The 19,528-nt window shown below is 34.6% G+C and overlaps 2 protein-coding genes across 2 annotated transcripts; one reads left to right on the top strand and one right to left on the bottom strand.

Moving 5' to 3' along the window:
* Positions 1 to 8,088: 8,088 nt before the first annotated feature.
* Positions 8,089 to 8,938, top strand: LOC132285367 (oleosin G-like). The gene has a single exon (XM_059787548.1). It carries the CDS (start codon positions 8,173 to 8,175, stop codon positions 8,677 to 8,679), a length of 507 nt encoding a protein of 168 aa, XP_059643531.1. The 5' UTR covers positions 8,089 to 8,172; the 3' UTR covers positions 8,680 to 8,938.
* A 7,894-nt stretch (positions 8,939 to 16,832) lies between these two features.
* LOC132283166 (uncharacterized) lies at positions 16,833 to 17,544 on the bottom strand. The gene has a single exon (XM_059785082.1). The coding sequence runs from the start codon at positions 17,479 to 17,481 to the stop codon at positions 17,056 to 17,058; it is 426 nt and encodes a 141-aa protein (XP_059641065.1). The 5' UTR covers positions 17,482 to 17,544; the 3' UTR covers positions 16,833 to 17,055.
* Positions 17,545 to 19,528: the final 1,984 nt, after the last annotated feature.

The following is a 19,528-nucleotide window of genomic DNA, read 5'->3' as shown; positions in this document are numbered from 1 at the left end:
TAAAATTTAATTATTATTTTCAAGAAATGAGCATAATTGATTTATTTGATTTTTCATGACAATTTCAATCAAAGCTGTAATGACCCGAACCCGAGGGTTCGAATCACTAACCCGGTCCTTATCCGAACCCGATATTAACTAAGGGTATTACCGTCCTTTCCTATGTCGATACATAATAATAATAATAATAATAATAATAATAATAATGATAATGATGGGATCATAGCCATAAAATATGTCAAAACAGTCCACTAACCCGTCAAAACCTGTGGAGGAATGCTGTCTGCCACTTCCTTTTCGTGACCTAAAAAATGTTAAAATGATGAGGTGAGCTAAACGCTCAGTAGAAAGTGTCTAAGACACACCTCTTATGACCCCGTCAATCCACATAGAGAATAGAAAGCAAAAGAACGAGATTATATCTCGAGAGTCAAGTAAAACCACTGCATCATTAACAAACATACATATCTCAACCAATTACCAAATGCATCACGTATGCCAATGATGTGCCTTGCCATGCAATGTCACTCCCCGTTTCCGAAACCATACCGTTTCAACTTCCAAACCGTTAGTGTAATCCGACCCAAGGCACCTCCAAGTTATCACGAAAGGGGGATTGGCTAACCATCCACGACCACAAGGCACCTCCAAGGCGTCGCATCCGGCCTGGTTAGCTCAACCGCACTAGGGTCTCTCCCTAGTCCCCTCTCTAAACCACACTAACACCACGGACCACTAAGCTCCTTCTAGGCGTCCGGGTTTTCACAAACACTTTTCAAAAACTTTTCCCCAAAACAATTTCATTGGTTTTTAAAAAAAATATTTTTCCCCTTTTTCTTTCCCAATGGATGCATGAATGCTTCATGCTTCACAATTTACTATAATTTTCACATCATCAAACCTTAACAACATTCCATACTAAAGAAGAATTTTCTCATGAATTTATAGCATACTTTCAGTCAACAAAATTTATACAATTGCACATATTAAATAAGGACATAATCACAAAAGCATGCTTTTTATATCCAATAAACAAATCATACACACATATATTATTTACACATAACACACATAGAGATACGCATCATATATCTAACATCATGGCAATTTCTCAAGAAAAATTTACAATAAATCTCATACATTCCGTCTACATCATGATCACATTATTAAGGGAAATCCTAACATTTATTTTCATAATTTCAACATCACTTTTCATAACAATTAAAAATCATAGGGCACCTAAAATGTCAATACTCAGAATGTATCTTCACCACCAAGTATATAATTATAATCATTAGTTCAATTAACACATATAATACATCCATCACTTTAATTACATACAACCACAACAATATAGGCAAAATTGCTAAAATCAAACATGCTTAGAATCAAATTAAAGGGGAAAACTCACAAAAGATCAAAGAAAACATGAATTAGAACACCCCTACCTCTTAATTGTAGAAAAAGCCCCAAATTGGTCCAAATTTTTGAAATTCTTAGAGTGACCAAAAACCGAAATTGTTTACATTGATTTGTAGATCTCAACGAGCTCTCCGTTTTGCCGCAAACGGCACCCAAAAATTTCAAGTGGTTAGAGATTAATCAAAAACTGAAGTTTGTATAGAAAAAGAAAAATGGGAGAATAATGAGAGAGAGCAAACTGACATGAGGGGAAAAAAAGAGGAAAATGAGGTCTGTAAAGTGACCCTTGTCATTTTGATGACTAAAGGTGTATGTGGGTCCCATCACTTTTAATTAACTTTTTCTTTATTTTCCTTCTAATTTTTTTACCACAAAATTATACATATATAAATAAAGTACAACCACCACAATCTACCCTCCTTAAAAGATTTTGTCCTCGAAATCTACCCTCCTTCAAGGAGGAGACCCACAACCACACGCCTTCCCGAGAACACCTCGCAAAACCCCAAAACCATGAACTCACCAACATTATTGCCTTTGACACCGGACGTCACCAGGCAATCGCACACCACTACCACAAAAACACAATACTCACCACCCTATGAGGGAACTCATTACTCACGACATTAGAACACGAGACCAACTAGGCCCTACATCCAACTCTCAACGGACATCAGTCCACTCTACACTACTGCGCAAGACTCCGAAGCCCGAAAGAAGAACGGTCTCTAGACCACCGAACATGACAATATTCAATCTCAACTCCTTCCTAAAAGGACAAACAAAACTCCAGAAAAAGAATCCCGCCCATCTCACATTCAAGCTCAACTCTAATCTACACATCTCTGTTTGACCGAACACTCACTACCTAACACTCAATTACACCATTACATACCCGTAAAAGGACTACCAACCACACCAAGCAGCAATCACTAAACTTATCATCCGCAAGATGACCAAACAACAAATCTCCCAACGACTGCATAATCATAAGTCACAAGAGCTATAAAACGTACTATCCTGTACCTAGAACCTAAATCCTCAAAACAAGATCTTCAATAATCAATGATCATACCACAAACCCTTTACCAGACACTTGGTACTACCTAACACACTCCGTCACCCAAAACAAACCATCCGAATCCACACTGTCACACCGACACAACGCGCAATACCGTGCTCTCATTATCCTTGACAAATTAAACCAATCATTGACTTTTGACCTGACACCGTGCTAAGAGGGACTGATTCAGGAGAAATGGTTGGCCAGGCTATTCTCATCATCGATCTGGTCTCAACACAGATATCGTTCTTGTCCTCAGGTCCAAACCTCAAACACACTCTTACGCAGTCCACAAGACAACTATGAGATCCACCCACTGTTAATCCATCGTTCTACGTAACCTCAACAACTATACAGTCATATACTTGCTCTAAAAATCCCAATCATACTTCAACAAAACAACCATAAAAAGCTAAAAACAATATGGCACCAAATACCACAGTCATCAACTAGCATAAAAGATCCCTAATTTCCTCATAACACCCACACCAAGTAAACAACTCGTAACATTACTCGATTCAATTCCTACCCCGTCAAAATACACAATGTGACTATCTCATGCCTGAAACCTCAAAACCAAGGTCAATCATTCCTATAGTTCTTCAGTGGAATCCAATAATCACACTTTAACCGCAAAACATTCAAACACTACCAACACTTGTCCTCAAGACACTGCTAGAATCAATCACCTCTAAAAACATCCAAATACATGAGTCACATCACATCACCTAATTATCCTCAAGCTGTGATTCACGACACATTTCCTAGCCATCTCCGCTAGTACTAAATATCATAAACACAACCCATATTCAGCAACCCGTGCCTCACATCCTACCAATCAAAACCACTCTCAAAACAAACACTACAAAAACCGAAAACTTCACCTCCCTTCATGGGACTGAGTCGGCCCCTTCAATCAGGACCTCAATCGATGAACTCTAATAACGTAACAAACTGCTCACAAATCCGTCCGCCCACAGACGCGCACAATTCCTAGACGGAGTACAAGTCTCGCGACAAACGACGTCCTTACCAGGATTAGAACAAATGAAAAGGGTAATGAACCCCGCTCTTACAAGAGACTGACAACTCACACCTGAATGCACCCGACACCCTGTCAAACGCTATTCACCAATCGTCCAACCGTGGACACCTAATCTCACCTGAGATGAAATGAACTCCTTACACACAAGGAGAAGAACCAACTGGAAACGCATACGGGACTACCAACGTAATGCTAGGCGACCTCGCCACTTATAGACCGTCAAACACAAACATAGATCCTCACATACGTTATATCGTGATACTCATGCCAACCAAAACCAACCAGATAAGAGCACTAATGCTCACGACACTCGATCACTAGAAACAATCATAGCACTTTGGACACCGCGTTCCGTCCTATCTAGAAACCGTCACTCCCAAATGACAACCTCAAAGGCATAAAATGACACTTTAACACCCATTCCACATTCACCCTTCAAAACGACATTACCTCGAACACCATGCACACAAGACCCATGACCTCAGTCACAACAGTCCACTGACTCCTCAAAAGAAAAAGGTGCATATCCGGCAACACCGCTTTGTTGGTTCTAAAAACTAAGCCGTCCACAATCACCTCAACTGGCGTACAATCCCATCACCTACCTGACAACATACAACAACACTCACAATTCTAATCTATTCTCGGTTCATACCTGAAACCATTATACTCATCAATGTTAAACATCACACCATAACGCCTCTACTGCCACTCATTCGAAACAACGGTTCAAACCTATCACCCCACCAGACCATCAAGCCACAACTAAGCGATTCTTTTTCAAACATCCTTAAGGTAACACCATCATAACAAAAGAATAAGTATCACTCTCGATACTCCCCCACAACGGCCACTATTTACCACTAGAAAAGAACCTCCATACTGCAATGCCATGCCGACAAATCGTCAAAACAAAAATGAGTATAAAACCTAGAATGCTCAACACCCAACTATTTCCTCAAAACCATCTATAATGCAATCAATCACCAACTCTTAACCGGCCACCCAAACCACTATTTCTAAGACAATCTACATGCCTAAACAAGAAAGCTTCATACCCTAGGTTCAACGTCACTACTTCCCCTCTTCCCCGTTCTTCAGAACCCCCTTTGGCCCGGACAAAAGTCAATTGGGGCTACCAACTAGACTTATGGGATCACCCTCGTCCCAATCATTCTAATCATCAGTCTACTTCTTCAAATCCTCAAACAACTAGCACTACTTCTTCATACCCCAAATGCAACATAAAATTCAACTCTAGTCCACAACTTACAATTTCTAAAACACAGTTCATTTGGTAACACAGTACTTACCATTAATCACTTCATCTGTAACAACTAAACATACCAATGACCCCATATTACCTGCCTTATCGTGCAATCTCATATCACACAGCTAAAACTGACCATTATACCTCATTTTGTGACTCTCTCGATAACTATGACAACCTATAACTCCACTCATCCATCGAGCCATACAATTGACCCACCGAGAGTCGATTACCCATAGTACACTCCTGTAACTTTTTAAAATGGAAAAAAATCACCCCTCAACCAACACACTTTCTTACACCATACCAGTACACCCGCAATGCATATCTACAACCCATAAACCACATTCGTTTCTCAAACGACCTCTGTCACACCTACCATGACCCGTTCGAAAAGAGCCTCCGCACCAAATCGTAACCCAGGTCACAAATATTAACCTCCTAAGGTCATACCTTTCTCCCACAAAACCCTCACTCGCACACCTGACCCCCACGGTCACAGGAACCCATGCACCAATGCATGAAACTCACAAACAACATAATCACCGTGCCATGAAATACAAACCCATTCTAAAGTTATGCTCTAAGCACCGCACAAAATGCACTAAGAAGATCAAGAGGACCCCACACTGGATAGCTCAATCCACGAGCTAAAAGACCAAGCCATTCGTTCAATAAGAACTGGCACCAAACAACCCTGGAGCAACCGAGCTCCTCGCTTACTCAGGTCAAGACTTGCACAATCATCTATGCCGTGACAAGTACCCCACCGTATTAGTAACTATCCCAATGCTTAACCGTATAACCATATAAAAATATAGACATATACGTTTACAAAATGAATGAAACCCACAATAGTACAAAAAACATATCTGCATATACCATACTCATTACTTGTCACATTAGTATTTAAATTAGAACTGCACACACCGTGCCTACCACTTTTCGTCACCATAATCTTCATACATAATCAACATGCTTTCCTTTTCTTTCACATTTCATTTACATGGTTAGATCATCTAATTATTCCTCGTACATGGCCATGTAACATAAACTTTAGCATATAAACATATAAATGTACAAACACATAGCAAGGAAGCATGTCTTTCAAAACCGTAAACACATAAACATGTAAACAAGTAGACAGTTAAACATATTTTTCAAACAACAAAACACTTTAGCAAATAGTCACATAAATAATGCAAATGACTTCCCACACAACCCTAGGTAAGCCTCTACCCGTCGTCCTAATGTTTTTCGAACCATCGCTTTGATACCAAATTTGTAACGACCCGAACCCGATGGTTCGAATCGCTAACTGAGTCTTTATCCGAACCCGAAGTTAATTAAGGGTACTACCATCCTTTCCTATGTCGATACATAATAAGAATAATAATAATAATAATGATAATGATGGGATCATAGCCATAAAATATGTCAAAACAGTCCATTAACCCGTCAAACCTGTGGAAGAACGTCGTCCGCCACTTCCTTTTCGTGACCTGAAAAATGTTTAAATGATGGGGTGAGCTAAACGCTCAATAGGAAGTGTCTAAGACACAACTCTTATGACCCCGTGAATCCACATAGAGAATAGAAAGCAAGAGAACGGGATCATATCTCGAGAGTCAAGTAAAACCATTGCATCATCAACAAACATACATATCTCAACCAATTACCAAATGCATCACGTATGCCAATGATGTGCCATGCCATGTAATGTCACTCCCCGTTTCTGAAACCATACCGTTTCAACTTCCAAACCGTTAGTGTAATCCGACCCAAGGCACCTCCAAAGCATCACGAAAGAGGGATTGGCTAACCATCCACGACCACAAGGCATCTCCAAGGCGTCGCATCCGGCCTGGTTAGCTCAACCATACTAGGGTCTCTCCCTAGTCCCCTCTCTAGACCACACTAACACCACGGACCACTAGGCGCCTTCTAGGCGTCTGGGTTTTCACAAACACTTTTCAAAAACTTTTCCCCAAAACAATTTCATTGGTTTTTTAAAAAAATATTTTTCCCCTTTTTTCTTTCCCAATGGATGCATGAATGCTTCATGCTTCACAATTTACTATAATTTTCACATCATCAAACCTTAACAACATTCCATACTAAAGAAGAATTTTCTCATGAATTTATAGCATACTTTCAGTCAACAAAATTTATACAATTGCACATATTAAATAAGGACATAATCACAAAAGCATGCTTTTTATATCCAATAAACAAATCATACACACATGTATTATTTACACATAACACACATAGAGATACGCATCATATATCTAACATCATGACAATTTCTCAAGAAAAATTTACAATAAATCTCATACATTCCGTCTACATCATGATCACATTATTAAGGGAAATCCTCACATTTATTTTCATAATTTCAACATCACTTTTCATAACAATTAAAAATCATAGGGCACCTAAAATGTCAATACTCAGCATGTATCTTCACCACCAAGTATATAATCATAATCATTGGTTCAATTAACACATATAATACATCCATCACTTTAATTACATACAACCACAACAATATAGGCAAAATTGCTAAAATCAAACATGCTTGAATCAAATTAAAGGGGAAAACTCACAAAAATCAAAGAAAATATGAATTAGAACACCCCTACCTCTTAACTGTAGAAAAGTTCCAAATGAGTTCAAATTTTCGGAATTCTTAAAGTGGCCAAAAGCTGAAATTGTTTACATCGATGTGTAGATCTCAACGAGCTCTCCGTTTTGCCGTAAACGACGTCCAAAAATTCCAAATGGTTAGAGTATAATCAAAAGTTGAAGTTTGTATAGAAAAAGAAAAATGAGAGGAGGATGAGAGAGAGCAAACTGACGTGAGGGGAAAAAAAGAGAAAAATGAGGTCTGTAAAGTGACCCTTGGTCATTTTGATGACTAAAGGTGCATGTGGGTTCATAACTTTTAATTAACTTTTTCTTTTCTTTTTTTTTCTTCTAATTTTTCCACCCCAAAATTATACACATATAAATAAATTACAACCATTACAAAAGCATACACTTGCTGCTTTATATTATTAGTAAATTAAGTGATCAATATGCAAGAGAAACACCATCATCACCATCCCAAGGGGCAAGGAATAGAATCACACCATCCTTCAATACACCTGTGCCTTACCCAATTAAACCCCACACCGAATTACCAAATCTAAAGAAGGCCAGTCCAGCATGTCTCCCACGTGTGCACTTGCGCTGTACCTCCCCCACACGTGTCACAGAAAAACCTTACCCTCCTTCTACGTTACAACCTCATAGAGGTATATCTACTCTCTCTCTCTCCCATCTCTCTCTCTCTCTCTACACAACAGATTCTCCTCTCGAATCTTTACGATGTCCGATCGGCACTCTGGCTTCGGCCAACATCGGAGAGCACCAAGACCCATCACCGCCACCTACTCCACCAATCAAGGTGGTGGATTTCTCGGCAAGTTCCATGAACATTCTCCAAGTTCAACCCAACTCATGGGATTCTTGACCCTCATAATCTCCGGAGGCATCTTACTCCTCCTCACCGGTCTGACCGTCACCACCATTGTTCTGGGTCTGATCTTCTTGGCTCCTTTGCTCATCATATCGAGCCCCATCTGGGTACCGGCGGCGGCGATCCTCTTCGTTTCCGTCGCCGGGTTTTTGTCGATGTGCGGCTTCGTTGTGGCTGTCACAGCCGCTCTCTCTTGGATGTACAGGTACTCAAGGGGGCTGAACCCGCCCGGTTCGAACCGGGTTCAGTATGCCAGAAGCCGGATCGCCGATACGGCGACTCACGTGATAGACTATGCCAGAGAGTATGGTGGATATTTGCATGGTAAGGTGAAGGACGCAGCTCCCGGTGCGTGATTGCGAAGGACAGGAGAACCGGCCGGGTTAAGTGTGAACCGGTTTTTCTGTTGACATGATTTGATGTTTTGTCATTTCATTTGTAGTTTTGTGGATCTAATTGAAATGTGGTGTGGGTTGAGGCAGCTGTGAACCGGAATGTGATGAACCGGGTTTATTGAACATGTTTGATATTTTCCTTTGTGTCATGAATTCGTCATGTTTGTATGTACTGTGAGCACTGTGCTGACTGATATATCTTATAACTTTTATTTATTTATTTTATTTTTATTTTTAATTTTAAATTGGTAGTAGTTTATTGATGTGATTGAGAAATGTGGGAGGGTTTGATGGTGTTTGTGGGGTCATGGATAAACATGAACCAGTGTATTAGTCATATGGAGGTGGCCCAGCCATAAAGGAACATTTGGCCTATCCTGACACAGTCATTTGATTCTATCCTTCATTAGGCTTCGATTTGGAGGCATTTGAGAAGAAAAGAAAAGGAAAAGAAATGATTATGAAAATTGTGTTTGGATAAATTTTAATGAAAAGATAATAAAGGATTGGGAAAGTATTTTCAAAATTTTCATCTGCTATTGATATATGAAAAGAATACTGATTAGGTAGTGTTTTCGTTATCTCAAAATTATTTTCTTATAATAGTTGATTATTATCAAAATTATGATAGTAATTTAATTAGTATTATTATTTTTTTTTTATCTTTTTTCAAACAAGAATATTATTATTATTTTTTATAATTTATTCAAATATGAATAAAGATTATTATTATTATTGATATATATATATACACATATATATATATATATATATATTTAAAACTAATGTTATTTTTTTATTTTTTATTTTATTTTTCCTGTTTATTGTCGGTCACGCATACCAAATCATTCCAAATCATTAATAACTCAATGAGAAGAGAAGAAGTTTGTCCCATTTTAAGTCGTGTGTAGCTAAGAACAGAAATTTGTCCCATTTTAAGTGGTACATATAGCTAAAAACAGAAATTTGTCCCATTTTAAGTGGTACATATAGCTAAGTCATATAGCGAGGTAGAGAGATGTGCAAGAAATGTGAGAGCAGTATCAGAGTGTGCACGAGATGTGAGACTGTGAGAGCGTATCCGTTTCTATAAACTGAACTGTATTAGATTAGAACTTAGAAGATTTGACTTGAGTGACTTAAGTTCCATAAACTTGTAAAAAAAAAAAATCAACACAATTATATATATACCGACGAGGAGAATGAATATCTCCGCTGTTCCCGACATTAATCACCAATACATCTATGTGGGTCAAGGAAATCACATGAGATAAAGCAATGGGCCCACCGGTCTATCTCATAGACGGAAATCCACATGAGATAAACTAGTCGGTCTATCTCATAGAGCTGGGCGGCTCATTTGAACAACGGGCTGATTTGGCCAGTCTTGTAGTGGGCCGAACCGGCCTGCTGTTTTGCAGTCTTAAAAGATTTTTTTTTTTATAGAGGTATATAGGCTTCATACTACACGTACCATTCAAGTCAGGTGTTATTAAAAAACATGAGACTTCAAAAATTTACTTTTTTTTTTTATTCTTGCTAATGCCACTTCACCCTTAATACTATTTTAAAATAATTCTATTTTACACCAATTTTCATCACTAATCATATGATTTGTAACAAGTTAGTCGTCAATTACATTATATGATTTGCAAAAGAATGTGAGGTTACTGCAATCTAATGAAAGGTTAATAACGCGTCTGTCATAGCATTTCTAATCCATCTTTGTAATTATATCATCATGTCAAATCACTGGGGAAGTCGATATAATTTAATTGAAGAAAAATTGCTACTTTTTATGTTCTTCCTTTTTTCTTAATAAAATTCAAAAAGGGCCATTAGTGTCTATCTCCATTATTCTATTTTTGAATAGAATAAAATTGGGCAAAAAATGCGCTTTGGCTCATGAGAGTGAATTTCAGTGCAAGTGCTGACAATGACCAGTGCTATTTTCACTTTCGGATAATTGGCTGTGTTATATAATAATGATCCAGTAACACATTCTCTGGACGAGTATGAGACACTGAACGAATTATTCACGAATAAATTATAAGGACTCGTGATTTCAAAAAATAAAGTGTTAAATGTAAGGTTCAACATTTTTTTATAACATAATGTATTTTAAAATCTTGATGGTTGTAGATTCATTAAAATTTCAAAATTAAATCAATTTACTTTGGAATAATATCAAGATAGAGACATCCTAAAAGTCTCGATTCTGAAAAAATTAAAAACAAACAATATTGCTTTTGGGTATTACAAAACCTTTCAAAGATTCTAATATTGAATTAATTGCGCACCTTAAAACTTAAACAAGCTTTCCAACCTTTCATTTTAGAGTGGCATGTATAGTTCACTGTAACCTTTGATTCTAAAGGAAAATTGATTTGACCAATTCCTTTATTATATTATTATATACATGCCTATGCACACATAACACAAGGTCTATCTCTTTGGGATCAAAGCAGCAGCCCATTAGAGTGCATTCCATGAACAAGCATTCTGACCCTCTCTTTAAATATTGGACGCTTAAAATCAAATTTTCACAATGACCAAAGGCTAGAGAGAAGTCAAAATAACTTATGGTCATTGTGGTCATTGTGAAAAATTGATTTTGACCGGACTGAATTATTTTATAAAGAGAAGTCAAAACAACCTTTGGTCATTGTGAAAAATTGATTTTGACCCAATCAACTTTAATATATAGACATTAGTATATTTTATAGAGAGGAGTCAAAATAACCTTTGGTCATTGTGAAAATTTGATTTAGACCCGACCAATCTTTAATATATATAGACACAAGCACATCAGATCAAGGTTTTATCTTTTGGAATAAATGAATTTGGTTTGTGTGTTTACTACTTCATATAGTTGATATTGACTAGAAAATTTTGAATTTCCACCATAAGTGTGCATAGATTCTGTAGTTGAATAATCATCTTCTCATTGGTATGAAATGAAGTTGAACCATTCAAATATTCAATGAACATTCTTATACCACAAATGATAGTGGCAGTAGATGATATAGGATTTAATAGTGCGCAAGTTAGTAAAATGGTCCAATTGGTGTATCAGATTATTCATTGTTTATTGGCACCGTCGAATCATAATTTGATAACCATTAATATTTGTTTGCACTGTTTAACCAACTTTGATAGAAAATAAAATTGGCGTACCAAATTTTCCCTTTAAACACTTTCCACTATTTTAGACATTGTGTGGTGGTATTGGCAATATCAATTATGTCCACACAGAAAGGAATGAAAATTCCTTTGGAACCCCGCAAAGGACGAAGGGTGTCATTTGACATAATATTACATTTTCTTGATGAATTAGTTTGATTTTATTAATTTTTATTTGAAATATAAAAAATATAAAAATGACTTTGCTGCAAATCATTTTTTAAAACTCTAGTTTATTATTAAAAAAATTACAAAATGACAATTTTTTAAAAGTTGATAATCGTATTTCCTTTTTTTCTTAAATGCACCCTCTCGTAAAGTTAAATGACATTAGGTGTCCCAAATTCATAATATTAGATGTGTTTTATTTAAGTTCAGTAAAAGACAAAGTAGTATTTCTTTTTTTTTATATTTTTGATAGTTTGCTCAATAAAAAATAAAAAAAAAAAATAGTACATTCATCCAATAAATAAAATAAGGTAATACTAGTTTGTTTTAGAATAGAATAGTGGTATGTTCGGTAAGGGTGGAGCCAAAGTAATATCCATTTGGGACCAACTATTAAACATAAAATTTTAAAATAAAAATAACATAAACTCCTTTTAGTTGGGGTGGAAAAATAGATAGAAAAGAGAGGGGGAAGAGATGAAAGGGGTATCTTAAGGATGGGAATGCGTATATCTCATTTTTTGTTTGGTTAAATAAAATTGATAACAAAAAGAGTAGTGATATTCACATCGAAAAATTGCAGTGAATTGTCTAATTAAATAATTTTTTATTAAAATTTTATACCAAATACAACCGATTGATGGTGTGACACTTTTTTTCTTTTTTTTTTTTCTGTTTGGTTAGAAGGAAAGAAAAAGAGTTTATATATTATTTTTATCAATATATCCTGATCACATTAAATTATAAAAATTAGATATTTTTTTCATTCTGGGTCAAAATAAATAGCAACGAGGGATGCTTCCTCCCTTCCTCCAACCAAATACGGAAAAGGCATTTTATCTCTTGATTCTTTCCTCTTATTCATCCCTCTTTAATCATTCCTTCTAACCAAACATAACACAAAAGAAAAGATGTATATAGAAAAATTTAAAGCATACCAAGGCTCATTTGGACAACAGGTCCAAACAGAAGAAAATAAAACGACTTCCAAAAAAGTACAACCCTGCCATGGTACATTTCAAACATTTAATAGAGGAATGCATGAGGGAAGTTCTATTGAATTGGCCACACTTTATGCTAGAAAATGTTGGGTAGTTATGAAATAAGGTACGAATTAAGTAAAGTGTGGCAAAAATGTGAATATTGGGATGGATTTGCTGTAAAACTAAAAAAGATAAAATGAAAAAATTAGAAATGATTAAATTCGTGAGATGGTTGGAGTAGCACACATTAAAAATGAAATGAGGGGAAATCGGTTAAAATAGTTTGGTTGTGAGTAAAATCTATAAGTGCGTTAGTTAGGAAGAGCGACATATATATTCCATATTGAAAATAATACGAGAAGACCAAAGTTATTAGAATTCATAAAGATATGATAATATGTGAACTAACAGAGATTATGGCCGAATGAAAACATAGAAAGGGCTTGACTGTTGTATTTTTATAAAAGACAAAATCAAAATATCATATGAAACCTATGACATGTTTTTTTAGAACAATCTTTATATTAGTCTTATCACTTCTTTTATATATATAAATATATATATATATATATATATATATATATGTCTTTTAAATGTAAAAAGGTATAGTGATAAATTTATTAAAATAAATTCTTTTCTTTTCTTTTCTTAAATATGATTAAGTGCTATTACCCCGCCTGCGTATTACAAAGAGGTGGTGATGTGGAGAGGAGACTCCCACACATAAGTAAAGTTCCAATTTTTTCACATTGTATTGAGATTGTGGAATGTTGAGAGAGTTAGAAGAGTCTATAGTATTGTAAAGTTTATAGAGATTTGTAAAGACTAAGAGATTTTAAAAAGGTCTAGGGTGTTTTGTATATATGGATAGAGAATTCTAAAGATTAAATTTTAATCATGAATTGTTAAGCATTTTAGCCGTTCATAATGTTTATAAATAAGTGATGGTGTGATTTGTAAGTTCCAAGATGTAAGAATGTGAGAATCTTGTATAGCAATTCTCTAGGACAATAAAATGATTTGTCTAGCCCAGCCATAATGTGTGAAATTTGTTATAAACCCCTTCTTTTAAAGAAAATTAGTCCGGTATCAGTAGTTTATTAACAAGTTTCGAAATATTAAATTATTCCAATAAACTTCTGTTTGTAGCATTAATTAGTTGACATTTCAATAAATTTTCTTTCCTTCAGATATTCTACAGAATTTCATTACCATGTACTACAAACTAAAAATGTTGTATCTTTAAAAAATCTATAAAAATGATTAAACATTAATTTAGTAGAACTTGTCCACAAACATTATACAAGAGTTGTAATCTTAAATTTTTACTTGTTAATTTAGTAGAACTTGGTCCACAAACCATTGATTTACCATGGAAAAAATAAAATTAAAACTTCAACAAGGACATCAAGGTAAATTGAACTCTCAATGTTGTGCACTAATCAAATTAGGGAGGGTTCACGTACATCATTCATATGATTAAACATGCTAGTCTTTGCAAACTTCATGTTTTGATCCGAAAATTTTGTTTAAGGATGCATTAAGCTATTTTTGAACATCAGAAATCCTAATAAAATTGGGATTCATGGATCAATTAAAGGATTGATTGAAGCTCATTGGACTTAGGTTTCAATCTATCGGTGTTTTGACTGATCGAAGGCTATGGAATAGCAATTTCCAAATCTAATTGGTGTATAAGTTTTTCTTTTTTTATCAATATTTATTACTTCTTCAAATCATAACTTGTTAACCAATTTTGATAGAAAATAAAAATGGATAACAAATTCCCCTTTAAACACCTTGAAATTTTAACGTAACACTCAATATCAATTACGACCGAGTATGTCACACAGAAAACCCTTCAAGAACTCTAAAAACGATATTTGGCACCTCATGTCGTTTGAGGTAATATTACCTTTTCTTGATGGATTAGTTTTACTATTTTTTTATTTAAAAATATGACTTTGTTGCAAATATTTTTAAAAAAAAAACACTCATTATTAAATTTTTTTTAAAACTCGTATTTTTTTTTTTTAACTAAATACACTCTTCTCGTAAAGTTAAATGACATTTGATATTGTCCTAACTCAAAATAATAGAAGTGTGTTATTTAAGAAAATACATTAAAACTAAAGTGCATTAATCTCAAGGGTTGACTTAGGTATGCATTAATGCCTCATGAAGCATCACATTCTATTCTTTTTTAGTGCAAATAATTTTTTAAAAGGAGTGCACATAAGTATCAACTAAAAAAATCAAAACAAAAACATAAAAAAGAGTGCATTAATCATCTCTTTTCTAACAGGAATAATGATATTTGGATCAAAGAGTTGGACAAAATTATATAACATAATACAATTAATTAATCATTAATAATTAAATAAAGAAATAAATGATCTCACTTTCTTATATTTAGTATGCACTGCCGAACTCAATAGATTTATAGTCATTTTCCTTCTAAAACTTATGTAGTGTTATATTATAGTAGGGTCCACCCCATCGCGACATTACATTCTACATTTTCAATACATTACTCGCCATGTGTACATGGGGTATGTTTTATAAGAGTAGCTCTCCTCTCCGCTACATATATTTCTCTTGTATTTTAGTTTCAGTGTGTTACAACTTCAAATATTATTTTATTTTATTTTTTATGGTCCTTTTATTTAGTGGGATAGAAAAATAAATGAAAGGGAAAGGGAAAGGGGAAATGAATAAATGAGGCATTCTTAGGGAAGGAATGGTGTTCCCTCTCACTTTTTGTTTGATTGGATGAAATAGATAATAGAAAAAATAGATGGAATGAAATGGATAATAGAAAGAATAGATGGGGTGACATATATATATATATATATATATATATATTACTTGGAAGGAGGGAAAGATGATATTTTATATTATTTTTACTAATATATCCTTATTATTTAAAATTCTAAAAATTCTATATCTTTAGGAAGGCTAGAAATGAAAAATGCATATTTATGTTAGTTATTACCTTTTTTCTCTTCTCTTTCCTTCAATTTTGAATGAATAGAAAAATACAAAAGAGGGAGTGATGCTTCATCCCTCTTTTTCCTTCCTTCCAACCAAACACAAAAGAATTATTTTATTTCCTCTCTCATCTATCCCTCCAACTAAACATATCATTAGATTTATAACAATATAATTTGTTTCAGAAAAGGTGGATGAATAAGTTTACCATGAGTAAGCTAATGGTTGTTAGTGGTACTTGATTCATAATATGTGGGATAGTTTAGGGGTTCTTGCAATCTACCTATTAAAGAAAGAAAGAAAAAGATCAAACGACCATGGATGATCGATATTACATAGACCGGCCAAAGAGGGTTTGGACAAATCCGAACAAAAATAAAAAGAATATGAATTTCACTGAAGTGTATCGTCATCTATTCTACTTGAATTTAATATAAAATTTTGTTCGTTTACTCTTTTCTATCAAATAGTTAAGAGCACCAAGCACTATTCATGAATAATTACATGAGGTTAATTATCTTAATAATTTTATACGAACTTGATTAAAGAGAGAGGGTTTAGATCTATCACATAGTTAGGTAAGAGAAGTTGACAAATGTACCATTTTCCTTCATTATAACATAAGGTCAAGACTGACCTTCTAAAATACTTTACCAAAGTATAAAATGGGAATATATTTTGAAAGTAATTACTATAAAGTAAATTTGAAAAGATAATAATAATAAATAAATAAAATCGGAAAACAAGCATAAAAATAGAGCCATATAAGTTGTATAACTCAGAGAGAAATTTCTACGAAACGTCACAAAAATTATACCACAAAATGCACTTTCTATTGAAAAGTTTGTACACGCATAACTAAAAACTGATTTTCATAAAAGATGACGAAATAACCCCTGGTTGATCACCTCCACTGTTCTCTCGAATCAAACCGAACTGCATGTTCACACGCGTAAACAACAAAGAAAAAGAGAGAAAATCAAAACTCGTACACGTTCAGGTGACCATATCACTACACTCCTTTCGTCGCCGAATAAGTATAGCTCGGCAACGGACTGGCACGTGGAGACCTCGTGGGCAGCTCGGACATTTTCTTTCCGGTGCTATCATAATAGATTACACCCGAGAAATCCAACGGCTGACATTTGTCGCCCATCATGATCGTCCTCTGCCACAACCCACCATCTCCAAACTCCCCATCTTCGAATTCCTCGCCGGCTCTCTTCTTGTGTCGGAAGCCGATCGCCTTGTTGCTTATGGTGGCGAGGAGCTGCTTCGGCCGAGTCAGCGGTGCGATTCTGGGACTGCTGGCGAGCTTTCTGGAGGCTCGGCTGGCGTGTTTGGCGCACAGAGCCCAGAGAGAATTGACGGAGTCTAGCAAGCCGATGGAAAGACGCTTCGGCAAGCTGCCGGAGTTGATTGGTGTTGTACCGGCCATGTGTTTGGTCACTGTGACTAGCTACCACCGGAGAGGAGGGAATTGGTGAGGGAATGGATTTGGACTCTGCATACATATATATAGAGAGAGGGGAACAATGGTGGTGGTAACCGGCAATAGGCGGTGGCTCATGGAGTTGACTTGCTCTAACTGTCCAATTACAAGTTTGTTTGCGGTCTAAAATTGGACTTTGAAATTTTGACTCCACTAGGAGTGATACGAATACACAAAACTTTGATACATTATTAATTAAATAATAATAATTATTATTATTAATGCCTCCAATTTAACTTGTCTGTGCCATAGGAGGTTACGATTAAAAGAGAACATTTTTGGCTTTATTTGTTACACGACAGGACTGGTGGTGTTATTTATTTATTTATTTTTATTTTTGTCTTAATAATATTTTCTTTGCTTTGCTATGAACACATTTTCAGTTTTGACACTCGTATGTGAGCATGCGGAGTACTTTTAACTTTTTAATAAGTGGAAGATGATATTTCCACTTTAAAAAGATGAGCCACTCTTTGCATACCAGAAAAATAAAATATTAAAATAAAACAAAATGAAAATCTAAAACACGTTTAAACATTTTATTTGCAAGACTAATTTCTGTGGGCTTACGGAAGTTAAACACTAGACCATGTGTCTTCCACGTGTGGTGCACTTGGATTTCACCTGATATAGGCAGTTGTTTTCATTCACCAATATATATATATATATAGGAGTATATATTATTATATTGTAAAATTGTTGGGTCAATTCAGGTGGCGTGAGTATATGAGGTCTACTCGGCAAGACTCACCTTAGTTATTGGTGGATGTCTTATAGTGGAACTAAGATGCAACTTGGAATTTGGGGTTCTTATCTCTCAGGGGCCCACCAAATGAAATTTAGGCTTATTGAAAATAGATTTGGATGGTTGAATTTACCGGATCAATTCAATTTCATTAACAAATTATCGTATTGAATATTTTAATTCATATCTTATTTAGTTTATATTTGAATTATTTTTTATTTTTGTAAAGATTAAAATAACATGTATATAAGATTAAATGCATTGAAAATTTGTTAATATATAAAATGGTGCATAATATGACTATGCAACCAAATAAATATATTAATATATAATTTTAATTATTCTAGATAACTAATATTTATAATATTCATATATAGTATATTGTAATGTAATAATAATATATATATATATATAATTTGAATCAGATTAGATTATCTATAATTCATATCGATTTGTTAAGGTAATAAATTATTGATGGATTGTTAAATTTTTTTTTTCAATTCATATCCAATTATTTGAATTAAAATTCGATTCATTGATACAACTAGTTGAAAGTAATATTATAGTACCAATAGAAAGAAGTAGGGATTGGCACTAAAACTAGAGAAATTAGGCACATGGAGAGCCAAAAACTAGAAATGAATATTGTGGTGGTAGGTTAATGAATGGTTTAGCAGATAAGAAAGCATTATATTATTATTTAATCATATATATTAGTGTTTGGTCACCTCCCATTTATCTTGTGCATTTGGACCAGCCACCTTGACTAGTGTGTGTTTTTCCACACACTCTCTCTCTTCTACGTTGTCACAAAAATTATTGGTTGGCCAATCTAGATTATCTTCTAACTACACCTTAAACTAATAACTGAAAATTTTAGTGAATATGGATAATTTGTGCCTTTTGTGTTTTCAAATATAGTTTAAGCGTATTAGGAATTCTCCTATCATTTGGTAAAAAAATAAAAATAAAAATAAAAGAAAAAGAAAAAGAAAACTGCAATGTAGAAGTATTGAAAGCTCAAAATGACAAAAATTATAGCAGGTGTTTCAATCTAAAATAGTCATTTATGCATATAAGCACAAAGTTAAAGTTTAGGGTTAAAACACCCTTTTTATAGTATACTTTTTGTGTACACAATCCTTTGTTTTTAAAATAAAAAGAAACTGCAGTCTCTCTCTCTGGAAGCATATATTTAAATTTATAACCCGGCCTATATATATTTATAATTTTAAAAATACTTTATAA

Source organism: Cornus florida, unplaced genomic scaffold (genome assembly GCF_030987335.1).
Source record: "Cornus florida cultivar Cherokee Brave unplaced genomic scaffold, ASM3098733v1 CherokeeBrave_3.0.0_Hap2_Chr11, whole genome shotgun sequence".
NCBI classification, from domain to species: Eukaryota; Viridiplantae; Streptophyta; class Magnoliopsida; order Cornales; family Cornaceae; genus Cornus; species Cornus florida.
Note: the sequence above shows the minus strand (reverse complement) of the source record. Positions and strands in the feature narration are given on the sequence as shown.

What these genes read in the sequence shown, in the direction of transcription:
- LOC132283166 (XM_059785082.1), bottom strand. Translation starts at nt 17,481, where the DNA reads ATGGCCGGTACAACACCAATCAACTCCGGCAGCTTGCCGAAGCGTCTT.
- LOC132285367 (XM_059787548.1), top strand. Translation starts at nt 8,173, where the DNA reads ATGTCCGATCGGCACTCTGGCTTCGGCCAACATCGGAGAGCACCAAGA.